This window comes from Lithobates pipiens, unplaced genomic scaffold (assembly GCF_037356315.1).
Source record: "Lithobates pipiens isolate NorthernLeopardFrog02 unplaced genomic scaffold, aLitPip1_a1.2 Scaffold_10, whole genome shotgun sequence".
NCBI lineage: Eukaryota > Metazoa > Chordata > Amphibia > Anura > Ranidae > Lithobates > Lithobates pipiens.
This window is the reverse complement of record NW_027507686.1, coordinates 53,400,716-53,426,231: the sequence shown is the minus strand read 5'-3', so window position 1 is coordinate 53,426,231 and position 25,516 is coordinate 53,400,716. Positions and strand designations below refer to the sequence as shown.

Sequence of the window (25,516 nt, the reverse complement as noted above, 5' to 3'; positions counted from 1 at the left end):
AGAAAAAAACAAAAAAATAAAATGTCAATAGTAGGCACACATGCAACAATGTGAATGATGGGGTCCTCTGCATCAAAAGATATAGTAGTAGTAGATATTTATACAAATCCATGAAAGGAAATGTTCAGTACTGACCTTCACATCCACAGAACCACAAAAGATCCAAAGCAAACTCCTGCCTCTCAGGGTCATGGTCATGAATCATTGTGTAGTGCCCATGTTCCCAGTGCCTCAGCTCTCCAGAGCATACAGGAACTCTCACCCCTACAGAAAGGACAGAAGTCTGTCAATAAACTATAGCCTAGAAATAAGTTATAACAGAATAAGACTGACAGATGAATATGGAGACCATCATGCATTGTACACAACACCGTATGACGTATTCTTGTAAAGTCAATGTGAAAGTGAATGTTATGTGACTGCCCTTTTGGTATGATGTGACATATGTTCAGGGATGCGCTTTCACATTGCTCTGTCAGCTTACTCGCTGGCAGGCTACAGCGAAAACATTTTTACAGGATAAGCCGTTTGTGTGCAGCCTAGCTTGCTCAATGACACAACCGCTTTCATTGAAAGTTCTTTTAAAACAGTGGTCACCAACCAGTAGTCCACCAGAAAATGTTGGTGGTCCCCAGGGGTTCTGCCAACATTACCAATGTATACCGGCCAAAGTTGTTTCCAGTGTTATTCTCAATGAACACGGTCAATACAGTCAGCGCGCTTTGTTACCCAATGTCTCCTCTGCGGTTCCAGTATCTCTGAACTCTGAAGAAGAGGGAGGCGCCGGTAATAGGGAGGTGAAGAAGGAGGAGACTTGCAATGACACAGACAGTGGGAGGGAACACGGAGCTCAAGCACATGGCTGGATAAGTAGGGGAGATCCAATGAGGAGTCTGTGTAAGGCAGCAGTGTGATATGGGGGGGGGGGTTGGGGACTGGGGTGCGGAGGGGCCAGAGAACCAGAGCATTTTGTGTATAAGGCATGAAAAAATTCATGTTTTCCGCAGGATTCCAAATTCTGAGTATAGTGCTCTATGAAGTCCGAAAGGTTGGCAACCACTGTTTTAAAAGATGTAGGTTTATATTGCATAATTGTAATACGATCTAAAAGAGGTCTAAAGCACAACCTGGAAATGCAATCGGAGAACAAGTGCATAGATTTATAAACAAAGTATTTTTTTTTTTTTTTGCCTAAAAGAGGAATTGCAGTCTGCTCACATAATTTGTAATAAAATTTTTGCCATTCTGAAGCTTCCCTCCAACCACTTTGCATATTATTTTATATATACTGTGATTCTGTATTTGCCAAATATGCTGCAGAATTCTTCCTCCACTAAGTCTGGCTGCAACAATTTTAACTGTGGGCAGTTGAAGCTGCTACCTATTCACTTCCTGGATTTACACAGAGGTACACCTCCAGCTCTGCAGCTTTCATTGGCCTTCTTATGACTCACCCCGCCCCCCCCCCCCCCCATCCCGGCAAACTCTCACAAAAGTGAGAGAGCGCGAGAGAGATACTTACCTCCTCTGTGCAGTTTGTTTTGCACAGAGCAGCCCGGATCCTCCTCTTTGCTGCTCCTGGCCCCTCCCTCCTATTGAGTGCCTCCTCAGCCAGCAGCTTTCTATGGTGGCACCTGAGCAGAGTCAGAGCTCTGTGTAACCACTCAGACATGGAACCCCTGACCTGGTCCTGCCCCCTCCCCCCCCATTGACTGACTGACTAATTGACAGCTGCCGGAGTCAATGGCGCCGCTGCTGTGTCTTAGTCAATCAGGAAGAGTGTCCTGGACAGCTTAGACATCGCTGGAGAGAAGGAGCTCAGCTAAGTAATTAGGGGGGCTGGGGAGGCTGCTACACACAGAAGGTTTGCATTAAGGTAGAAAACCTTCTGCCTTTACAACTACTTTACACATGATCACCATGACTCCTTTCACATTGAAAGCGCCAGCCATTGGTGCTAAAGCCCCCAAAAAAGGGATAAAAACACCAGTTTTGAGGAGCTTTTGATTCACTTTTCAGGCACTTTGAAAGCACTGCCCATTCATTCCAATGGGCAGGGCATTTTCTGGCACTAGCGGGGTGCTTTTTTTTACAGTCGAGTGACAATGTGACCTTAAAAAAAAATCCCCCCAAAAAATGCCCATTTTGCAGCGCTTTCAAATCGCTTCGGAAGCTCTGCCTATTCATTTCAATGGGTAGGGGCGTTTTTTGGAGTGCTTTTTACAGCGCTCCAAACCTGCCCCAAAGATGCAGCTTGCAGGACTTTTCAGGACGTCCCGTAAATGCACCTCCCCAGTGTGAAAAAACACACTGGAATGAATGGGAGGCGGTTTTCAGGCGCCATTTCCAAGGTGTTTTACTGTATCACATAAATAAGGGAAATGCATTAGTTTTTAAAAAAAGTCATCACTGTTTTGGGTACAGGAGTATCCGTTCCAGAAATGTCAGCCCAAATAACTTTCAGAACGTGATTTTATGATAACTACCTAGCCCCAATTTATTTCTAACCCTAAACCTAGATTAACATCGGCTTAAAGGAGAATTAGGGCCAAAGCTCGTTTGGCCATACTTCTCCTGTGGGGCACTTCGTTCTGCACTCCTGTGACCTATATTCAGCTGACGTTACTCAGCCAATTGAGATTCTGGAGGTATTCAGACTTTGATTTTCGGGATCCACTCAGATGCCTGACCAGCAAGCCACTGAGAGCCTCAGCCAGCCGCTCCCACGTCCTCCACAGCCCAGCAGTGCAGTGAGTGCTGGAGGGTACAGCAGAGAGCTGGTGACTGACTGTCACCAGCTCACTGAAGACTGATCAGTGGTGTTTGATCGCTCAGTTGTAAAGGCGGGTGAGATCTAATGCTACATCCACCTAGGCGAGTATGGATGCTAATTTTTTTTTTTTTAAATCTACACTTGTCTTTTAACCTGTAAAAGGTAACAAATAACCTAATCCAAGGAGTGTTGTGTGTACATAAATGTCTATGCAGAACAGCAAAATGTTCATACTGTCCAACTGGAGCATTCAAGGTAACTTTCTGCTGATCTCAATGCACCAGAGGCAGCACCTCTGAAGAGACTGAAGTAGTCTAGGCAAACAAATAAGAACAGCAGTGAATGTAGTATATTAACAGATTTATTGTGGTGAAAAGACAAATGGCAACTCACATTGTGATAGTTAACATCAGGCTCATCACATAGTAAGGGCAACAGTCTCACAATAGCAGGGAACCTCAGACCTAAATAGGAATACTGGGTGGATGGATACACCTGCCTGTCCAAGAGAACACACAGGGGGGGCACCAAATTAAATGCAGCATGAATAGTACTGAGAAAATTTGAAATTAGTTACTTACGTGGGAAGAAGAAATGGCACTTTCTGTATGTAATCCGTGAGTGGCCGGCTCATGTATCTGGGATGGGGAGCCTTCTCCTACAACTTGCAGCTGGAACTTGCTACAACTTCCTGGAAAGACTGGACGTCAGGCTGAATGACAGCTAAGGAAGTGTAAACCAACAAGGTGGAGAGCTTCTTGTGGGATGCATAAGAGATCGGAAGAGATGACTAGGGATGAGCTCCAGCGTGTTCACATACGCCATGTGCAGAACCCGCCAGGAAATCGTCGCAGCGCTGTGCTAATTACAGGCAGCGAGACATTGCCCGATCTCTGCAGCAGCTCATTGGGGCAATGTCTCACTGCCTGTGTTTAGCGCATTGCTGCGCCGACTTCCTGGCGGGCTCTGCACGTGGCGTATGCAAACACGCCGGAGCTCATCCTTAGAGGTGACATCCTTGATTAGCTTGAGAAAGATGCTTTGGCGGCCTTGAAATGCATAGCCCCACCCCCAACATTCAGATTACATCACTTCCAGTCTGCTCTGCATCTCACAAGAAGCCCATGTCTTGGTCTGAGGTTCATTGTTGTGACTCTGTCCATCAGAAGCCCTTACTATGTGATGAGCCTGATTTTACCTGTCAAAAAGTGAGGTGCCATTTGTCTTTTCACCACAATAAATCAGTTAATATACTACACTCAGATTGCTACACTTAGATTGCACACTGCTGTTCTTCGTAGCTGTACATTAAACAGAGCCTGCGTGATCAAGAGCCCCCTTGGTGATGTGCAAACAACAAGGTGGGCTCACAGAAAATAGAAAGAACTACATGACAGATGATCTGCCCAAAAAAAGACTGTCAACAGTACACCAATGAGAAAGCTGGGGACTGTGCTGGATTGTAGACTAGGAAAGGGTAGCAAAAATTGTGAAAGAAAAAGCTGGAATCCAACTTTAATTTCCAACACCAACTTTCAATTTATGCTGAAAGTGAATTTGTGATGGCAACAAATACCAGTAAATGTCAAACAAATCTAGATGTTCTTTGGAGTAAATACAGAGTGCCAAGTTACCGGTGCTGAAAGTCATAAAAATCAAATACTCTGTACCTGGGGGCGCCCAGTGGCAAATAAAAACAACAAAGACTAAAAAATTGCTTTAGCAATCAAAACACAATGCATGCTGTACTCACCACTTCCTGCCTGAACAGTATGATTGCTGTCATCCCCTTGTGCAGAGGTGTTACCATTCAGTTCTGAGGATCCCTCCTCTTCATCAGACTCTTCATTGTTGGCTGCCAGGAAATGCAGCTTCAGACCAGTGAGGTTGGACAGTAGCAGAAAGAAGGCCTCCGATTTCAGAAGCTCCATGCAGGACTTTAGAACATCTGGAAGCTCACCTTTTGCTCTCTCATAACACCTAAACCATATTCAGACAGGTAAGAGGGAAACAGTAGGAGGGGCACATAGAGAAGCAGACCTAAAGTGGCACTTACCTTCTGTTGGGGGGACCCAGGAGCTCCCATTCAACACTCTGTGTTTCAAGTGCTGCAGAAACTGCATTAAACTTCTCTTCCTAGAAAATAAAGACAAGAACATTTTAGAGACCTTGATTAAAATTTGCACACTATTTAATCATGCCGACTCCTAGTAAAAGAACTATAAGAAAATAGAGGAGGCCCGGCAGAAGAACCGAAGAGCGGGACAAGACCCCAAAGCCCGAAGAAGACCCCCGGACGGCGGCAGCGACGACGAAGAAGAAAGCCGGGCTCCTCCGCTAGTAAAAGAGCTAGCAGAAGATAGCGGAAGAGTGCGGCGAGAAGACTCCCCAAGACGGAAGAAGAGAAGACCACCGGAGCTGTCTAATAAATTATTTTAAAAACTTGTGTTTTTTTTTTTTTTTTTTTACAATTTTTTTCACCAGGTGAATCGGTAGGGGTACATCAAACCCCATACTCATTCACATAGGGTGGGGGGGCCGGTATCTGGGGGCCCCCGGATTCCGATAAGCCCCCTGCCCGCAGACCCCCAATGGCCAGGGTTGTCGGGAAGAGGCCCTTGTCCTCATCAACATGGGGACAAGGTGCTTTGGGGTGGGGGGGCCGCAGGGTCCCCCCCTTTCCCAAAGCACCCCCCATGTTGAGGGCACGTGGCCTGGTACGGCTCAGGAGGGGCGCTCGCTCGTCCCCATCCCCTTTCCTGACCAGCCGGGCTGCATGCTCAGATAAGAACTTTGGGGGGACCCCCACACCGTTTTTTCGGCGTAGGGGATCCCCTTTAAATCCATACCAGGTGATAGGGCTAGCGAGGTGTCAATCTTGCCGATGGAGGTGGCGACATTCACTTCCTTCACTAGTCCTGGCTACCTGGAGCCACATTCAAAATGAATGGACTTTTCTCCGTGTGTGGGCAAGTCCGTTCATTTCAAAAGGCCTGGCCATAGTCCGCCGGACCTAGCCCACCAGAAAAGTCCGGTCCTGTGTGGGCAGGTCCGCTCATTCGGGAAGTCTGGCAGACCTCCTCTGCAAAGTCCGGCGGTTTGTCCGCCGGATAGTCCGATCGTGTGTATGCGACATAAGACTCAGAACTGAGTAAACACTGCTGATTGCTTGGTTCCTGCAGCTCCATGAGTAGAGAGCTGGTGACTGCCAACCACCGGCTGTCTACTCTGCCTCCTGTGCTCACTAGAATGCTGGGCAGTGGAGGAGATGGGAGCGGCCAGATAAAGCTCTTAGCGGCAAGCTGGGTGTCGGTCCAGGCATGTGGGAGGATCTTGACCATATGGTTGTGATCTTTCCCGAGCCTGGACCAGCTCTGTGACATTAGCCGACGGCAGGCTTCAACCCGCTTCCTGCTGAAAACAGGTCACAGGAGTGCAGAACGAAGTGCACTCTTGTAAAGCACAGGAGAAGTACAGCCAAACAAGCTTTGGCTGTACTTCTCCTTTAAGGTAGACTGCATTTCCCCTTTTCACTACTCTGACTGAATCACTTGTGTATCCAATGTCATCAGCTATTGATCTCTAAGTAAGCTTTTACCAACACAGCACATAAAGATAGCCTGGAAAACATTTGAAAATAAGCCGAGTGCTTCACTGATGGCTGAAAATAAGAACACAAACTATTCATATGCAATATTTTGTAATTACCAGATCTAGACAGCCCATACATTAGTCATTTCTTTTTTGTTTAACCAGGGGGTTGAAAAAAATATGACCCAATTCCCCCATCCACGCATTCAAGGTGGATGGGAATCCTCCCGCTGAGCCAACATATTCTGACAGAGGGGGAGACTTCCCTGCTATCAGAATACACTGATCAGCACTACCGGCCACAGCCAGCAGCATTGATCGAGCAACATTTATCCGACAGGCTGGTTGTACAAAAGTCATCGGTAGATCGACTTCTATACAACCAGCCTGTCCATACATGGATCAAAATTTGTCCAGTCTCCTTAGTACCCGTTAGCTAGGTATAAAGGTTTTATGCCCCTCAGGTTGTCATTCTTTCTCCTTATGGTTCCTATTCATGATATTCATAGGTCCAATAACTTTAACACTCTTTACAGCTAGGTGGTTCCCACCGCAGTACAGATTAATGTACAAGATATATATGATACAGAGTTTTTGGACCACAGTTTCCTGAATTACCATGACACTATAAGGGAACCTTGATTGTTATATCATTAAAGTACTTAGCATTTTTTGAAAGGCTACTGTTATGGCCTATCATTTGATGTAGTTGATCAATGTATGTGATATTATGCCACTTTGTGTAACCAGCATACCTTAAGTAAAGATTTTAAAAAAATAAAAAATGTGTCCAATCCCTGCTGGACTGGCTGAATTTCAATCCATGCATGGCCAGCTTAAGTGTTTCTCACCACTTGTCAAAAAGTGTACTTTGTAGCTGTTTCGGCCAAAATCTAAATATACAGAGACAAAAATCTTTCCAAGCTTACTATTGGAATTATAGCCGGTAGGGTTCATCTTTCTCTGATCACCACTAATCACCTGTTTTCAGAGTCACAAAATCCAGTTTCAAGCCTGCTTGATCAACTGGACAAACTTGATATTTTCTGGTAATATGGCTCTTGAGATGGTGTTGCTGTTAGAACAGGTGGCTGGTGGGGGATCGGAGTGGATACACCCACTTTACCAGCAGTAAAGGCCACAAGCTTAGGTTTCTGTGTCATTCCCTTACAGTGCACCTCACTTTCCATAGATGTACGACAAACCTTAAGAAAGTCCTTCAGGAGTATCTCAGATGTGTCTTCAAACTCCTCCTGAACCTGAGCTTGATACTCAACTGATAGATAAACTGGATTTATCCACTCATAGAGGATTTCATGCTGTGGAGACAGTCAAAGGTTAGCAGGAACATTACAAGCTTTCATTCACTGCATTAGGCAAAAAAGAAAGGCTCTTACATCACAGGGGATGTGGGGACTACGGACAGGCACAGGATCCAGGGAGCGTGGTGGTCTTTCCAGGGATGAACCATGAAACCAACCGCTTACCGACAGACGGCATTTTCCTTCAGACAGAACCTCTGAAACCTTTTAAGATAGCAAAGCAGAAACCAAATTTAACACACATTTAAAAAAAGACAGGACTCGATTGCGAGAGCCTGGAGGACACCATCCCTGAATATAACTGAAACTAAACATAGAGTCACACAGGCAATGATTCATGCTAAGATAGAGGCAGTCGTTCTGGATAGAATCCCGTTATTTATTTTTTATTTTTTTTAATTGTTTATTTATAACAGGAGATGGGTCCACATAGACCAACAAGATACAAACATTCCACGTGTCTAACAGAGTAGCAGGTAAAACAGGTGGTACAACAACAAGTCTCTGCTAACATTAATATCAATATCAAAAACCGTTAATACCAATTTTGTGGAATTCAGCAGATTATCACTATCTCGTGGGCACACCTCCCAAGGTCATTTTAAAGGAGCATCTACTCGGTTATATGGGGGGGGGGGGGGGAATAGAGCGAGAAGGAGAGAGAAAGAGAAAGAAAAAAAGGAGGTAAACGGGGGGGGGCAGGTGGAAAGGAGAGGAGCGGGAGAGCAGAAAGTATGCGGGAGGTAGCGGGAGAGGGGTGGGGGGTGAAGGGAAGGAAAAAAGGTGGGGAGCGGTGGGACACACGAACATAGAGCGTGCGGAAATCTGATCAGATGCGCATATACGGGATCTATATCTACGAACCCTTAGCTCAGCCTACTATAGGTTCGTTCCGCAGTATTATGTGTCAGACCCTCTCAGGGCCTGGCCCGCAGCTGAATATATAAACACAGTCCAGCCCTGCCAGGTTTTAGTGAAGGCCTCTTCTCTATGTTGTGCTGTGAGGATAAGGTCCTCCATTTTTCTGATGTCCTCCACCTTGCGAAGCCAGAGGTCAATGGTCGGCGGAAGAGCCGATTTCCATTGGAGTGGTATACAGGCTTTAGCTGCGTCAAGCAGGTGGCGAATCACCGATTTCTGATATTTCCTCTCAGGGATGTTGGAGGCGTGTAAGAGAAAAAATGCTGGGTCGTCTGTGATGGGCTGGTCTATGAATTGTTGTACGGTCTCACGCACCACTTTCCAGAAGTGCGCTAGTTTCGGGCATGACCAAAAGATATGCAACATTGTCCCTTTATCGGTGTGGCAACGCCAACACAGGTCCGGTGTATTTGGGTAGTACTGGTGGAGTAACGAGGGAGTCCTATACCAACGTGAAAGGATTTTGTAATTGGTTTCCTGGATCTTGGCACATATTGAGGATTTGTGCGTAAATCTAAGAATACGGTGCCTCATGGAGGCATTGAATTGGCAAACTAGTTCTTTTTCCCAATTAAGTAATCCCGGGGATGCAAAGTCTACTGAGGGGGCATTTAAAAGGTTATATGTCAGCGAAAGTGTGTGAGGTATGGTACCCGTGTCAGTGCATAGCACCTCCAGGGCCGTAAGCGTCTGGGCGTCCGCATTGGGAGGTGGGATTGTGGAAAGAAAATGTGACAATTGGAGAGTCCTCAGAAAATCCAGGCCAAACGGGCCCGTAGGGTCCATGAGGTCCGCCATTGGTTTCCAGCGCCCTCCTGAACTGTAGTGTGAGGCTTGGTATAGGCCCGCCTCGCCTAGACTCCGGAGACAGCCGTCATATAGACCCGGCGTAAATAGGGGGTTGCCTATTATAGGGTAAAGGGGCGAATTCGGGGAGGAGAGGGACGTTTGCGATATTATCCAGGCGCAAACTCTCGCCGTGTTACCTATCAGTGGGTGATGTTTCATCTCTGTCGGAAGTGCTGGGTAACACCATGGCGCCCCCCGTAGCGGGATTGGACTTTGGGACTGCTCCAGCTTGGCCCACAGCTTAATTCCCTGATGTCGGCACCAATCTATGAGTCTCCCCAAATGCACAGCTCTATAGTAAGCTCGACTGTTCGGCAAAGCTAGCCCACCATGAGACTTGGGGAGAACAAGAAGTTTATTGGCGAGTCTCGGCCTTTTTTTTGCCCAGACAAAGTCTGTAAATACAGATTGCACCCTTTTAAAGAAGACGGTCGGGATGTGTATAGGTAGTGCCTGCATCAGGTAGAGAATTTTTGGGAGGATAGACATCTTTAAGATGTTGCAGCGGCCTATCCAGGAGTGCATGCCTGATTGCCATTGGGTCAAAAGGGTTTTTATTTCCAACAGTAGTGGTGGGAGAAGAATCCCGTTATTTAATAAAATATGGCAACCTTGGGTGGACCATTTCCTACCGAAAGATTTTGATACTCGTCTTATGGCTCCTTAGCCCAGAACGGGCGCCAGTTTGTGGTCCGCGGTTCTCGTGGGCCTTCCGACCATTCCCTTTTTCTCTTATCTCTTCTGTCTTGCCATCTGGTATCGCCTCTTTTCCTTTTTTTGTGTCCCTACTCCTTTTTTCCTCCTCACTCCATTCCTTGTTTCCTACTTTCTTTTCCCCTCCCTCTTTTCCTTATATGTGTAAAATGTATCCAGCGGAACTCTTCTTTCTACCATTACCCCTGGTAATAGTTGTCATTACAACAATGTTTGTCAAATGTTTTTCCTCCTTTGGAAACCGTCAGTTTGCTTTTACTCGGCCCTCTCCTCGGATGTTATATGTCCACTATACTATATATGTGAAGGGTCCATGAGCTTGCTTTAGATTTTTCTGGTGTATCTACTTCTGCAAATCTAGGTAGCAGCTCATTTGATTATTTTCTGTTACTGTTACCACTGTAAACTGTTCTGCTTATTCCTGTGTGAATTACTTGACTTTTCAATAAAACTATTTGAAATAAAAAAAGACAGGACTACTTAAACTATATGAAAAGCCAAAATGTTTTTGGACAGAGGAAGAAGTTAAAACCCGTCTGTACTTTGTAGACACAACAGGGAGTGAGAAGAAATGTCTCTAAAATGAGGGAAATCCCTTCTTAGACAGATGCCACTAGAACACGACCTCACTAAAGATATTCGTGTTTTGGTCACAACTTAAGAGTCTACTTTTTTCTTTTAAATAAAAAGTAAAAAGGAAAGTTTGGGCTTTCATACCTAAACTCTGAATAAACACACTGACATTTTTTATAGCATCCTACTTACCTGTTGCCTATTGTGATGTGTCCAAATAACCCTTATAATGACAGTAGCTCTGGGTTCCTACTGGCTATGTTCTCAGTGCTCAGACATGGTGCCTATAATCTGAGTCTCCAAAAAAAACTACTGTCAACAGAATTTAGAGAGTTCCATTGGTGGTTTGAAAAGCTGTCTTGTAATGGAGACATTTCCTGACACCTTATGGTGTTTACTATTCTACACAGCACTGTTTGTTTTGATGCTGCAGTCCTACAATGCATTTTGTAATGTACAATTAACCCAAAAGGGCTTTATACACAAAACATAAAATGAAAACAAAAAACAGGATCAGCCTGGATTGATGCACAAGGTAATTGAGAGTGCTTCCCTATCTGCTCATCCCCCCTCCCCCTTATCCTCTATTCTTCCTTCCCCTCCCTCATCATGTGGGTGATTCCCTAATCAAGCTCAGCCGATATCTGACCAGAAGTAGCCCCCCTGGCGGTATGATTATGTCAGATTTTTGCGTCTCAAATCGGTACATTGTTTTGCATAGAAATTTGGCGTTTTATATTGTAGGCCTGTAATTCTTAGCAAGAATACACTTAAATCTGTCCAAACAAGTGTTTAGTAGATATTCCGGCCAGGTATGATAAAGTTTGAAACACAAAATCAAAAAATAATAAACTATAAATAATTTAAAAAAATAATATAATAATAATAAAATAAATTTCCCCACGATTCACTCAATCGCTCAATTCTGCAAGTGGTCTAATTTACTATCGCTCTTTTATAGCTGGTCTAAAACCACATTTGACATAAAGGGACACTTTTTAGTTGCTATGGACAATCTCAAGTTTCCAGGCAGAAAGAATAGTATATAAATAATATAATATAAAACTGCATGCAGGGCACTGGACAGAGCACTAGGGACAAAAGGGATGTGAAATGATTTCATACAGTAATGTAATCTGTAAGATTACAGTGTACTGTATGTGTTATGAATTTTCAATTTTTTTTAATTTGCCACCGGGCTCCACCCCATGCGTTACGATGCTCGCAGGGAACGGACCCAGGCACACAGAGGCATCGGGCGGAGGACACAGCCCACAGACATAGCGGGGAGACATCGCAGGATCCTGGGGACAAGGTAAGTAACCTGCACCAGGATCCTGCAATGCAATCCCGAGTGTGGCTCGGGGTTACCACTAATGGTGCTGAAATTTAACCCCCCGAGCAACACTCAGGAAAACCACCAGGGAGGTTAATACTCTCTTCTTCCCTGTTGGATGCAATATACAATATGTCATTTTTGAACCTACACAGCCTACTCTATAATGATGTACACAACCATCCCGGAACTTCTTGATTTATGTAATCTTTTGTTTTTTAAATGTGTCTTTGCTTACTTGTTAAGCGACTGCCTTTATGGAATATGATTTGATACCACGTTTTTGTGGGGGGGGGGGGGGGTTTGTTTTGTTTTTAATTCTTCCTGTAATATGATGTACTATGAATGCAGTACACACTACCTTGTAAACATTTAAAGGCCAAGTTCACCTTTGGAACATGTTACATGTTTTACCCATATTTAGGGTGGAACATACAGGAAATCTTCTCCCAGCACCCAGTCACAATTTAAAAACAGGATGGCCGTGCAGGACTCTGGCCACATGGCCACATCTTTTATTCACAGAGTTTTGTGAATGAACTGCAAGTACTGTCGGCCTCCAAAGCCGACGACTTGTATTTCTCAATGAACTGTGAGGGTACTGGTGAGCGCTCTCGTAGTTCATTGATTCTTCCTGCAATTGAGTAACCGCTATCAGACGTACCGGCAAACAGCGTATGGAGAGTCTGCAGGATCAACGATCAGTTGATTGTGGGTGCAATGATTTACAGGGTTAAAAAATTTCTTTTATAAATGCACATTTTTTTACTTGCAAAATTATGTGCATTTATTTATTTCATAAAAGATGAACTTATCCTTTAATAAAAACCAGACAGACATTAAAATGCAAAAATGAAATCACATGAGGTATAAAATCACCTCCGTTTGCTCTAAATAAATGGAATGTAACACAGCGTTCATTGTTAGTAGAATTACATAAAAATAAAAAAAACAAACACAAAAAAGCTATTGTGAAACTCAGCACTAAAAAACCTGATGGCTGCAAGAGCTGTGAACATTCAACACACTCAAGTCTAATTAGTGATCAAAAGAGGACATCAAAAGCAAAACGATGTAAAATAAAAATGCAAATGCAATAAAGTCAATAAAAGATGCTAGGGGGTGAACCCCTTTAGGTATGTCTCTGGTCTGAATGCTGCAGATGGTTTGCAAGGCTGCTTCAGGCGTGAGCTGGGAACCCAGAGACCATGAGAAATAGGAAGCAGGGAGAAAGAAAAAGAAGCACCAGGGCAATCTTAGTGCAGCATTATAAGGTTTTCTTAAAAAGTAAAAAATGGTTACATTGTAACCATTTTACTTTTTAAGAAAACCTTATAATGCTGCACTAGGATTCACCTGGCACTGGCATCCCTAATTAAGGGATGGACCGATACAGAGCATTTTCCACTAGCACTTGTGAAAATGCTCCTGATACCGAAACAGATACTTTGCAGTACGATTTGCCTCCACAGAAAAGAATTGCATGCAATTTGAACAGGATTGCGGTGTTATTCCTGTCTGAATCACATGCGGTTGTCTGCACTACTCCTGTGTGAAACCAGGCTGAAGTCACTATGACAAGCCTGGGTTCACACAGGAGCGGTGGGGAAAACGCATGCTATTCGGACAGGAATCCCACCACATTCCTGTTCAAATTGCATGCGATTCGCACAGCAAGGTATCAATACTTAATATCAGCGAGTATTTGACAAAGAATCGGTACTCATACTCGCTGGAAAAAAAAAAAAAAAAAAAAAAATGGTATTGGTGCATCTCTATATATAATGCATTTCTAAATGACTTGACCACATTTACTGTACTAGTAAATATTCAAAAGATTTCTGCCAGTGACAACAGAACAGCAGTAATAAAAGAATTCTTAAGACTAATCTGGCTCATTGTAATGAGATTGAGAAGATGTGTAAAATTAAAACATGCTACTTGCTGTCGTACCTACCTGGTGGAAAGAGACTGGGGAGACCTCAAAGAAAACCAGTGTGTTCCATGATGGAATCAATGACTTGGCAATATGACTAGGCTGTGCCTTCTCTGTGAAGAGAGGAAGGATTATATGAATGGAGGCCATACAACAAATTCTTACAAAGGATAAACTGGCACAAGAACTGTAATGCAAGTAGAACCAGAAAGGGATACCAAGCACTGCAGTTAGTATGCATTGTCTCAATGGATCTTGGCAATCAGAACCATTATTTTGCATTCTATCAGCTTAAACTTTTAATCATATATTGTCTGTATATATTTAAAATGGTAGTTTGCCCATAAAGCAACCCAGAATAAAGAGTGCATTTCAGATTGGACTTGCCATCAGTGCTGTAGAGGTCCAGTGATCCCCCATCTGCTTCTGTCCACTCTGGAACCAGATACAGGATAAAGGCAAATCTTCTCCCTTCCAGTTCATCATCATGACAGAGCAGAGTATCTGTGAAGTGGCATCAGAGGAAAGATATAACAAGAGAATTCTAATGAAAAATTAATACATGCTGTATATTACATCTTGAAAGTGACATTTGCTATTTTAGACATTGATTCTGGCATGGAAACCCTCTCTTTCAGTGAAAGTGATACAAACATATAATTAATACACAAGTAACTATGTTAGTGATGTCCTTTTCCTTCAATCTTCAGCTGCTCCGATTTGTTTATAACTGACAAAAAAAAAAAAAAAAGGGGGTGCTTCCTTACAATATTCACACCTGGTACAGTTCCGTTCACTTTTTTTCTGCACTAAAAATGCATGCACAGTGTATTCCATGTATTCCAATGGCTCTAGTTCACACCATGCAGTCAGTTTCTGGTTAGTTTCCAGTCAGTTTCTGGTGCAGAAACTGACCGGAACTGACTGTATTGGTGCAGAAAAAACGGAACTGCACAGAACTACATGGAACTGCATCAGGTGTGAACTGGCCCCTAAGGCAAATTGAATGCCCTCTGTGCACCTCAGCTCACTGCATATCCTAGTATGTCCCATAGAGCTGAAGTCAAATATCAAGCATCCCCTGCAACAGGAATTTCATAACCAAGATACTGTTAAAGAAAATGTATGTTGCAAGTGGATCTAAAAAGGCAGAAGGCTTTTTATCTTTATGACTTCTATGCACTAAGGTAAAAAAAACTTGTGTGCAGCACACCCCACCCCCAGGCCCTCCTCATACATACCCAAGCCTGATTTTGATCCAGCGCTGCCCTCTCTCTCTCCCTCTTACTGGCTCAGAGCTAGCAATGGGAGCCATTAGCTAAGATTACCAAATAGATTTGAAACTGTAAAGTTTTTTTTTTTTTGTTCATTGTGGACAGAGTGGGGTGGGGTTAGAATGTGACAGATTTGTAATGCTCTCTGTGTCCCCGTTAGGCTAGGTTCACACTAGGGATGAGCTCTGGAGTGTTCGCATACGCCACATGCAGAGCCTGCCAGGAAGTCAGCACAGCGCTACGCTAATCACAGGCAGTGAGACATTGCCCGATCTCTACAGCCAATCATCGGGGCAATGTCTCACTGCCTGTGATTAGCGCAGCGCTGCTCCGACTTCCTGGCAGGCTCAGCACATGGAATATGTGAACACTCCTGAGCTCATCCTTAGTTCACACATGGCCTGCTGTGGTTTTGTTCACCGGTTCAGGTGCAAATATTTACTTGAATTCGCTCCCAAACCGGACCCAAAAATCGTACAGGAATGGACCATGGCTGTCCCAGACATGTTTGAACTGGCTCCATTGAAAGCCGGTCCGATTCAAAATTAAAAAAAAAAACACATCAGATTCGCATACATGTGAAATGAGCCAAAGAGATTTCCCTCGCTTCTTGTTCCAATGACCATATAGGATGTGAGTGAAATGGAGGCACATACAGTAAAAACCTGGTAGAGGTTATGACTTTTCTCTACTTTATCCCAAAACAAATAAAATAATGGAGCCAGAATGTAAAAGGATTAATGATTGCCTTTTAAATTAAAATATAAAAATAAATATGAATAAGCTGTTCTCAATATTATGCTTAAGCATATACCATATGCAAACCTTAAAGTGGTTGTAAACCCTTACAACCAACTTTGACCTACAGGTAAACCTAGATTAAGGCTTACCTGTAGGTCCAAGAAATATCTCCTAAACCTACACGGTTTAGGAGATATTTGCCAAAAGACAGGCACCACTGTCTGCCTTATCAGCCATCTCTATTCTAAATTGAGCATCCCGTATTCTGATTGCGCCTCTTGCTTAAGATGTGTGACTTGAGAAGCTGGATGTGTTCAGTCTTTGAACACGTGAGCCTCAATATCCTCCCACTTTGTTATAAAATGATAAGGTGAAGTCAACAATCTATAATGTACCAGTCCCTTCACTGCTTTATAGAGGCAGTTCAGGGACTGACAATGTCCCCATCTGATCAGGTTGTCTCTGTCAGAAAATACAATGAATGGGGTATATTTTTTGCTTACGGAAGAACATTCTTCTGTAGGTAAAAAAAAAAAAAAAAAAAAAAAAAAAAAACTACTTCCATTTTCATATAACTGACTGGTGACTTCATGGAGTTGATTTACTATAACTGGAAAGTGCTAAATCTGGTGCAGTTGTACATAAACCAATCAGCTTCCAGGTTTTCATTTGTCAAAACTTAACTGAACAAGCTGGAGGGTAGAAGCCGATTGGCTACCTTGCACAGCTGCACTAGATTTTGCACTCTCCAGTTTCAATAAATCAACTCCCATGTGTCCATCTCATACCTGTGTAATTGTACTGAGCACATGATATGTCTACAGTGGTCTCCAGCTCCACAAGCGTCACCTCTGAAAGCCAATGTCGGAAGTCCTCAAATAGAACTTTTCTAGAACAGGGAGAAGACATAAAAGAGATTGTTTGAAGGCTATCAGAAGAAAAAGAAAAAAAAATCATGCTTGAGACTATGAAGGGAAAAACAAACAGTTAATCAAGTCTGTATACTTCACTTTTTTCAATATTTTTTTTCTTGTTTTTTTAATAAAAGAAGGAATGATGCTTTCAATTGGGTGTAACATATCAACTTTTTTATACTGTGCCAAAATGCAGAGACATTGGTGATATGACAGTTTTAATGGTGCCTGATGTACTAAAGAGACTGTCAGCTAAAAAACGAAAAGCAAAAAATTAAATTTAATTTAAAAAAAAATAGCTAAAAAATAAATTAAAATATTAAAAAAATAAAATAAAAAAATGATGTTATGAGTATACTGTACAGACACCTAGACAAGCAGTGTTGGTCAGAATTAACCCAAAGTCTATGTGGTATGGTTATTCATAGTTAACCCTAAACTACAGTGTCATTTTGCATGGGTACACAATTGATTTTCCCTGCATTAAAAAGTTTACATATTGAATAAATGCAGTGCATACAGTGAATGGGGCCAAATGAATTTGTCATGATATAAATATTGACACTGCCACTAGTCCCATGTTTAAAAAGTCTGCCATCCAGGTCCTTGTTTTTACTGACCTGAACTCATAAGTAAGAGAATCCCTGCTTTACTGAGGGTATACTCTCTTCAGCTCAGTATCACACTAAAGAGTGAAACTGGGATCAGGATGACAGCCCCAAAACTGGACCCTGTGAAAATCTGTCAAAAGAGATGCATATGTCTAGGCCAACACAGGTCAAGCTTTCTGATCAAATACACAGAGAAATAGATGAGATTTACACCACAAAGCTCTAGTCAATTCCCACTAACACTCTATTCCTTACCACATCATTCAGTATGTAGGGAAAACATGAACTGCCATTTCTATAAAAACAGAAGATAGAATCATATACAGACTCAAGTATGAGAAGTGTGAAGGGAATACAAGTACCAGATCTCCCTTACCTCAGGGCACTAATGTGTGGTTCCTTCCTGCTTTTCAAATCCTCAGACTGTATAAAAAAAAAACAAAAAACAAGTTATCAACAAGTACTAATATCATGTAGTAAACAAAACGGTAGAATCCTAATGAAATGTAATTGGTGTCCACTCTGCAGTATACACCGATCTGCCATAATTTTATGACCACTGACAGGTAGTGTGGTAAAATGACATTAATTATCTTGTTACAATGGCATATGAAAATTGGCGAGATGTATTGGGCAGCAAGTAAACACCTTGTCCATGAAGCTGATGTGTTAAAAGCAGAAAAAATGGGTATTGCAGTATGTTGTGTATGGAGCTGCTATTTGCAAAGCAGTCAGGGTCATGTGTCCATAGCCAAAGTCACCTACAAGTGGGATGTGAGCAACAGAACTGGATCACAGAGCAATGGAATAAGGTGGCCTGGTCTGATGAATCAGGTTTTCTTTTACATCATATGGATGGCTGGGGGTGGGGGGGGGGGGTGTCTCTCATTTATCTGGGGAAGAGATGGCACCACAATGTAATATGGGGAGAAGGCAAGCCGGCGGAGGCAGTGTGATGCTTTGGACTGGGTTCTGCTGGGAAACCTTGGGTCCTGTCATTCATGAGTGATTATACATTTCACTGTACAGATCCACAGTAAGATTACTTTAGAAGCTGTTACTGCAAAGAATCCCCAAATACTCCACTATAGGTTTCTCACCTCCGCTGAACCAACAGAGGGGTGCTCAAAACAGCCGTGACAAGCTGGAACTTATGATACAATGAACAGAAGTGGAGTTACTTAACTTCAGAGTCTAAAATAGGTTTATTAAAGTTACCCAATTCAAGATAAATCCACCTATTCTACACTTACACATTTCACTCCATCTGCAGCTCAGTCATGACTCTACAACTAAGCTCTGGGTGGAGTGAAATGTGTATGAGGACACCAGGTGGATTTACCTTGTATCAGGAAACTTTAATAAATTCCAGAGTTGAGCGGATCCACTTCTATTCTTTGCATCATATTTTAGAAGCTGGTTTGGTGTGCTACTGTTCCTCCATTATGACACCTGACAAAATAAGTACTAGGTTTTAGTTTTTCCTCAGGTTTGTAGATATAGAACATTTGAGGGATATCTCTTTTACATCACGTAGCTGGTTGGGTGCATGTGTGTCATTTATCTGGGGAATAGATGGCACCACAATATAATATGTGAGGAAGGCAAGCCAGTGGAGGCAGTGTGATGCTTTGGACAATGTTCAGCTGGGAAACCATGGGTCCTGTCATTCATGTGGATGTAAATTAGACACCTAACACCTACTTAAACATTGTTTCCCCTTTGTGGAAACTGTATTTCCCGATAGCAGTGGCCTTTTTCAGCAGGATAACTGCCACACTGCAAAAATGGTCCAGGAATGATTTGAGGAACAAAACAATGAATTTGAGGTGCTGACTTGGCCTTCAAATTCTCCGGAACTCAATCCAGTTGGGCATCTGTGGGATGTGCTGGAAAAACAAGTCCGATCCATGGAAGCCCCAACTTGCAAATTTCAGGGCTAAAAAGATCTGCTACAGACAACTTGGTGCCAAATACCACACCATACCTTCAGGGGTCTAGTGGCATCCATGCTGCTACGGGTCAGGGCCATCTTGGCAGCAAAGGGGGGACCTATGCAATATTAGTTGGGTGGTCATTCAGTTATGGCTGACCTGTGTAGTTTTCCTGTTGCTAGACATATGAAAACTACTTTGCAACTCAAACAAAAGGAAAACTGTACCTTTAGCAGAACATTTCTTTAATCATTTCTCCCCAAGTGGAGCCAAATTGCAAATCTACAAAAACTTACCCTTCCTATCCAGTGTTTAATCCTCCACATCCATAAACAGTTTGCCTACTATTACTTCAATCAAGGTCTGCCTTTTCATCAGACCTCCAACCCCATGACAAAATCCCTTGGCTTAAATACATGGTTACTGTCCACGTGGTAATAATGAAGATGTACCCTACCACTTAGAAGCCAATTTGATATATCCATATGTAGCACTGACCCCCGAAGGAGCTGCTGGTTTGATTTGGGCTTACCGTTACCTCAACTGCTTGCTTCTCCGTCTTGGGGATCCCGTGGTAAATGGCCCAAAGAATGTTGAAACTGACACTGAATCCTCTTTTAGGTTATTTATTTAGAAAAAACAAAGTCTCTTGATGGAGGGTAGAGGGTTAGGGATGAGTTCAGGCACTTAAATTGCAAGGTGAAAGTAATAAGAGAATCCAGAGAATAAAACTGTTTCACAACTGGATTCAACAACCCCCAGATAGACCTCTCTCACTATGCCTAGCAGCCGGTGGGATGCTCGGTAAAGTCTCTGCCACAGACTTGTGAGATACACTTGAGCGTTACTGAGGACAGTGGATAAATTTAACCACTTCAATACCAGGCACTTAAACACCTTCCTGCCCAGACCAATTTTGAGCTTTCAGCGCTGTCGCACTTTGAATGACAATTGCTCGGTCATGCTACACTGTACCCAAATGAAATTTTTATCATTTTTCCCACAAATAGAGCTTTCTTTTGGTGGTATTTGATCACCTCTGCGGTTTTTATTTTTTGCTAAACAAATAAAAAATACCGAAAATTTGGAAAAAAAAATGTTTTTTTTTGTTTCAGTTTCAAAACTTTGCAAATAAGTAAGTTTTCTCCTTCACTGATGGGCACTGATGGGGTTACACTGATGGGCAATGATAAGGCGGCACTGATGGGCACCAAAGAGGTGGCACTGATGAGGTGGCATTGATGGACACCGATATGTGGCACTGATAGGCGGCACTGATGGGTGGCACTGATGGGCGACACGGATGGGCACTGATAGGTGGCACAAATTGGCACTGATAGCTGGCACGGATTGGCATGGATGGGCATGGATTGGTGGCACAGGTGGGCATGGGTTAGTCGGCACAGGTGGGCATGGGTAGTCGGCACAGGTGGGCATGGGTAGGCACTGATAGGCGGCACAGATGGGAACTGATAGGCGGCATTGTATTATAATATATTGTACTAATGGATGCCAATCAGTGCCAATCAATAATGCAAGCCAATCAGTGATGCCCATTGTGGGCACTGATTGGCATCCATTATGGGCACTGATTGGCATCCATTGTGGCACTGACTGGAATCCCTGGTGGTCTAGGGTGGCATACCTTGTCCTTGGCATCCCTGGTGGTCTGGTGGCGTCCCTGGTGGTCCAGTGTGGGCATCCTCCGGGGGGCTGTGCTGATAATCGATCAGCACAGACCCCCCCCTGTCAGAGGAGCAGCCGATCGGCTCTCCTCTACTCGCGTCTGACAGACGCGAGTGAGGAAAAGCCGATCACCGGCTTTTCCTATTTACACTGTGATCAGCCGTGATTGGACACGGCTGATCACGTGGTAAAGAGTCTCCGTCGGAGACTCTTTACCAAGATCGTAGTTGCCGGGTGTCAGACTGACACCCCGCAACAAGGATCGCCGCGATGCGCGCCCCCGGGGGCGCGCAGCGGCTCATAATCCTGATCACGTCATATGACGTCCGGTCAGGATTATGCAACCACTTTGCCACCGTCTATTTGCTATAGGGCGGGCGGCAAGTGGTTAAAGAACTCACATACTGTACCAGTTTCTCTCAGCCGATCCGGTGATACCATATGAGTGTTGATCAAGGTTGCGTTCCTTCAACTAAGTCTCCAGGCTCCTTCAAAGAAACCAGCCTTGCGCACTGTCTTCTCCTGAAAGAGTCCTTCAGTTGCTGGGCCTCTCCCTTCTGATGAGACGGCACCGGACCATCCCTGGATCAGCAGGCCCCGAAATTTGCTCAGGCCTATCCCTTCAGTTGCATCGCCTCGGGCCAGCCAGCCCCGAGACACAGGATGCATAGTTCAGCACCCCAGGCCAGGAGGGCCATGGGGCTGGGTCAGGAGGACCACCAGAACCAAACAGACAATAATTCCCGGCCAACATGGCGTTGGTACCTTAAATACCACCCCCCCTCCCCAGAACACAGCACAGCAGGAAAACACTCCCACTGGGCTGGTTCCAAGAGATAAGTGGCATTCAATGCATCCAGCTAGACTGCGTTTCTACTCTTGCTGGCGGTGACAGCGACACCTGTGGTCAAGGAGAACCCAGTGCAACCCAGCTGGACTGGTACTGAAACCAGAAATTTAGAGAAATAATCCCGAAGCCCAACTGTGGCTTCAGGCAACTTAACTTTTCAAAAACAATAGCGCCTGCTCGTCAGGAGCCAGCGCTACACATAATAGAAAAAGCATTGGATTATTTCTACAGCAACAAAACCAGATTTTCACTTTAACTTCCATTCGGATGGCTGTAGAACATCAAGGTACCCAGCCCATTCAACAAAGGAGAAAACACGCAGACTATGGTGATGGAAGACTTATATGCAGGTGTGAAGTATATGCACTGTGGCTCCGTCCCATGCTTTGGGGATCAACAAATTGGCAATGTATTGTATTATGTAAATGTTTATTGGGCCGTATTGTAAAGCCAAGGCAAAGAATATGGCTCTGGTTGTAAACAAAACAGCAGAGGCTGTGGCTGTCTGCTAGTATTCATCTGGGGGTGGGGGGGGTTAGATTAGGTCAGAGAAGTGGAGCCTTCCATTTAAATTCCTCTGCAACTATAACTCTCTCAGTGGTATTGCACAGAGCAGGCCCAATCCTCCTCTTCTTGGGCCCCCCACTGGCACTCTGGGTCCCTCCACCTTGCCGAGTGCCCCGATAGCAAGTGGTTTGCTGTGGGGGCACTTGTGCGTGCTAGCTTCTGACTCTCTGCATCCAAAGGACACATAGATTGTGACTCAGCCCTGCCCCTTGCTCCCGCCTTACTGCCTGTGATTGACAGCAGTGGGAGCCAATGGCCCCCACTGCTGCAACTCAGCCAATCGGGAGGGAGAGACCCGAGAAAGCCTAGGGTCTCGTGCACATCACTGGATCGAGATTGAGCCGAGGTTTTAGGGGGTCCGATGGGGGAGAACTGCACACTGAAGGTTTATATCAAGGTAAAAAACCTTCAGCCTTTACAACCACTTTAAAGTTACCAAACACGAGGTAAATCCGCCTACTCCCTTTTTATGCCTTTGAGTCCAGCAGAAGCTTAGTCATGACTTTTGATGCTCTCAGCCTCCTTTTAAATTCCTTTTTTTGCTTCTGCTGATCCAGATTCCTGTTAAGAAGGTGGCTACATACATTCTCTATTTATTCGCTCTCCATTCTCACTGTCTTGCTTGCTCCAGAGATGTACTATGGGATATGTAGTGTGCATAGAGCAGTGCACGTGACCGCATCTAATGTGCACTGCTCACTCCAAACAAAGGGAAGTAATGGAAGAAAGAGGAGGTTTTTTAAGTGTTCATAAAGGATATTACAGGGAGGCAGAAAAAAATATAACAGGAAACTATTTTATAAAAAACAGATTACAGGGCCAGTAGTGGATGTGTATTGTGATGGGAGGGCCCATGGAACCCAGAATCCCTTGGAGAGGTTGAGAAACCCTTGTTTCAGCTCCCCATGCACATCATATGTCTAAGTAATGGGCACAGGGTGCCCCTAATGGACACAGGGTGAATGAGAAAAATGATGGACAGTTGTCCATGGTTTAGGACATATTTACTTAGCCGAGCACCGATGACTACTGTGCATGTGCCGATGTCTATGGTGCATGTGCACTTTAGAAAGGGCACATCGTGCCGTTTCTAATAGGGGTCACGCACTGGAGGCTTCCGCGCGCATGTGCGGCAGTGATGTCACGCAACTCCAGCCAGTCACAGAGCCGGAGTTCGCGGCCCCGGAAGGAAGAGGGGTGAAGATGGACGCTCACTGCTAGTGGGGACAGCAGTGAAATTGCAGGCTTTGGTTTCAGGTAAGCGACACATAATGGGCTACTATGCATCGCATAGTAGCCCATTATGCTTTACCTTTGCAGGGAAAGAAAGAGGAAGTAAAACCCACCAGGGTTTACTTCCTCTTTAATTGTAATTAGCTTCTGCCAATGTGAGGTTTGCTGTGTTTATATTTATGATAATGTTGATTGTGTCTTCTGAGCTAAAAAGACAGCAAGTGTGTCCTGAAAGGTCATGTCTCTGGGTCACCTAGGCTGTCTAAATAATTAGTTAATTAGCTCATGTTAATTAGGTTTCTGGTTACAGTTTGCATTGTCATCCTGGTGTATATATTTGTGTGAGATCTCAAATAGAGCAGGCTATTTCTGATGTACTCCAAGACTGTCTGGTTCTTGGGGGGGATACTATAGCCAGATCCATTGGTCTTGTGTTCCAGGACTTAGGAAACGATATACTGACGGAAGCACTCAAGCGGAGTGTGACGGGTTTCCGTTACATGTATATATTATATTTAGAGAATAGGGATGTTGTTTGGTGTCACACTAAGATTGTGTAAAACAATCAGCCTCTGCATTTTCCTGCTTTTTGTCTTATCCAGCTTGCTGTCCTACCTGCTGAAACTTGTACAAGTCATTGGATTTGTCATGGAAATTCAAGGCCAATAGTTCATCTTTCAGCCCATCCAGGAAGGCAGAGTTTTCAATGAAAGAACGGATGACACAGTGCTGGAAGGGGGCCGAATCCAGAAGAACAGAGCCTACAAGTGAGCACAAATAAAGGGGATGTCAAACCTGCAAAATATGCGGTTATTATTTACATCAGAAGAACATGACATGGGCACTACAATCTATAGATGTTTATAGAATATAAAGTAAAACTGATATCACGAGACTTAACTCAGATAACTTAAAGACTTAGGACCTTTCAAGATTTTATTGCTCTCCTTTTTCCTACTGGTGAGATTTACCCTCATTTCCTGTCCTATAGACACAACAGGAAATCAGCTGTCCCCTGAACAAGGGTCCCCACTGGGAGATATCACCTCCCCTCCTTTTCTGGTGACAACTCTGATAGAGATTTCCTCTTTCTGTGCTTTGTGATGACAGACCCCAAAACAAGACATGAGAGAATCTCCCAAACAGTGATACAGACAGCAATACCCCCCCAACCCTCCCACTTTATTAAGATTTTGTCAGCATTCTGCCCAAATTAATATTCCTGGTATGCAGATGAAGGATCCTAGAGGCTCAGCTTCAAAGACTTTGCAACTATATTGATTTCAGTATGCTTTTAAGGTGGGGGTGTAATAACTACATGTAACCTCCAACACACAGCTATACTCTGAACTCAAGTAGGTTAACAAAATTCAAAGAAAGCACATGGTGTATGGGACTTTACGTATTCCTTTATGTAATAGCGCACACAAACACATTCAAATATGTAAATTTTTTTCCAAAAATCCACATTAAAAGCATAATAGATGTATTTTATAGTAGTTAGATACACTCCACTTGTTGTGTAAGAGGCCATAGTTACTTCATCAACCTAACATATGCTAGTTGGGACGTCTGTGTGGTTGATGCGTTTCACAGAAGCCCCGCTCCCTCAGGACCTTATAGACCTCACTTGTATCCACATGTGATAGGTATATAAAATTGCAAATAAAATAAGCAAAACATCACACAAC

The 25,516-nt window shown here is 43.8% G+C and overlaps 1 protein-coding gene across 1 annotated transcript in view; it reads right to left on the bottom strand.

Annotated features, from left to right (window-relative positions):
* The window catches only part of OGFOD1 (2-oxoglutarate and iron dependent oxygenase domain containing 1), a 34,504-nt gene that overhangs the window by 5,375 nt on the left and 3,613 nt on the right, over positions 1-25,516 (bottom strand). Inside the window, exons 2-11 of the mRNA XM_077455043.1 lie at positions 24,441-24,586; positions 17,932-17,978; positions 16,819-16,919; positions 14,403-14,519; positions 14,037-14,128; positions 7,762-7,890; positions 7,570-7,683; positions 4,830-4,909; positions 4,527-4,753; positions 136-264 (exon numbers count right to left, since the gene is read on the bottom strand). Coding sequence (XP_077311169.1) covers positions 136-264; positions 4,527-4,753; positions 4,830-4,909; positions 7,570-7,683; positions 7,762-7,890; positions 14,037-14,128; positions 14,403-14,519; positions 16,819-16,919; positions 17,932-17,978; positions 24,441-24,586 — 1,182 coding nt within the window. The remainder of the gene's footprint in view (positions 1-135; positions 265-4,526; positions 4,754-4,829; positions 4,910-7,569; positions 7,684-7,761; positions 7,891-14,036; positions 14,129-14,402; positions 14,520-16,818; positions 16,920-17,931; positions 17,979-24,440; positions 24,587-25,516) is intronic.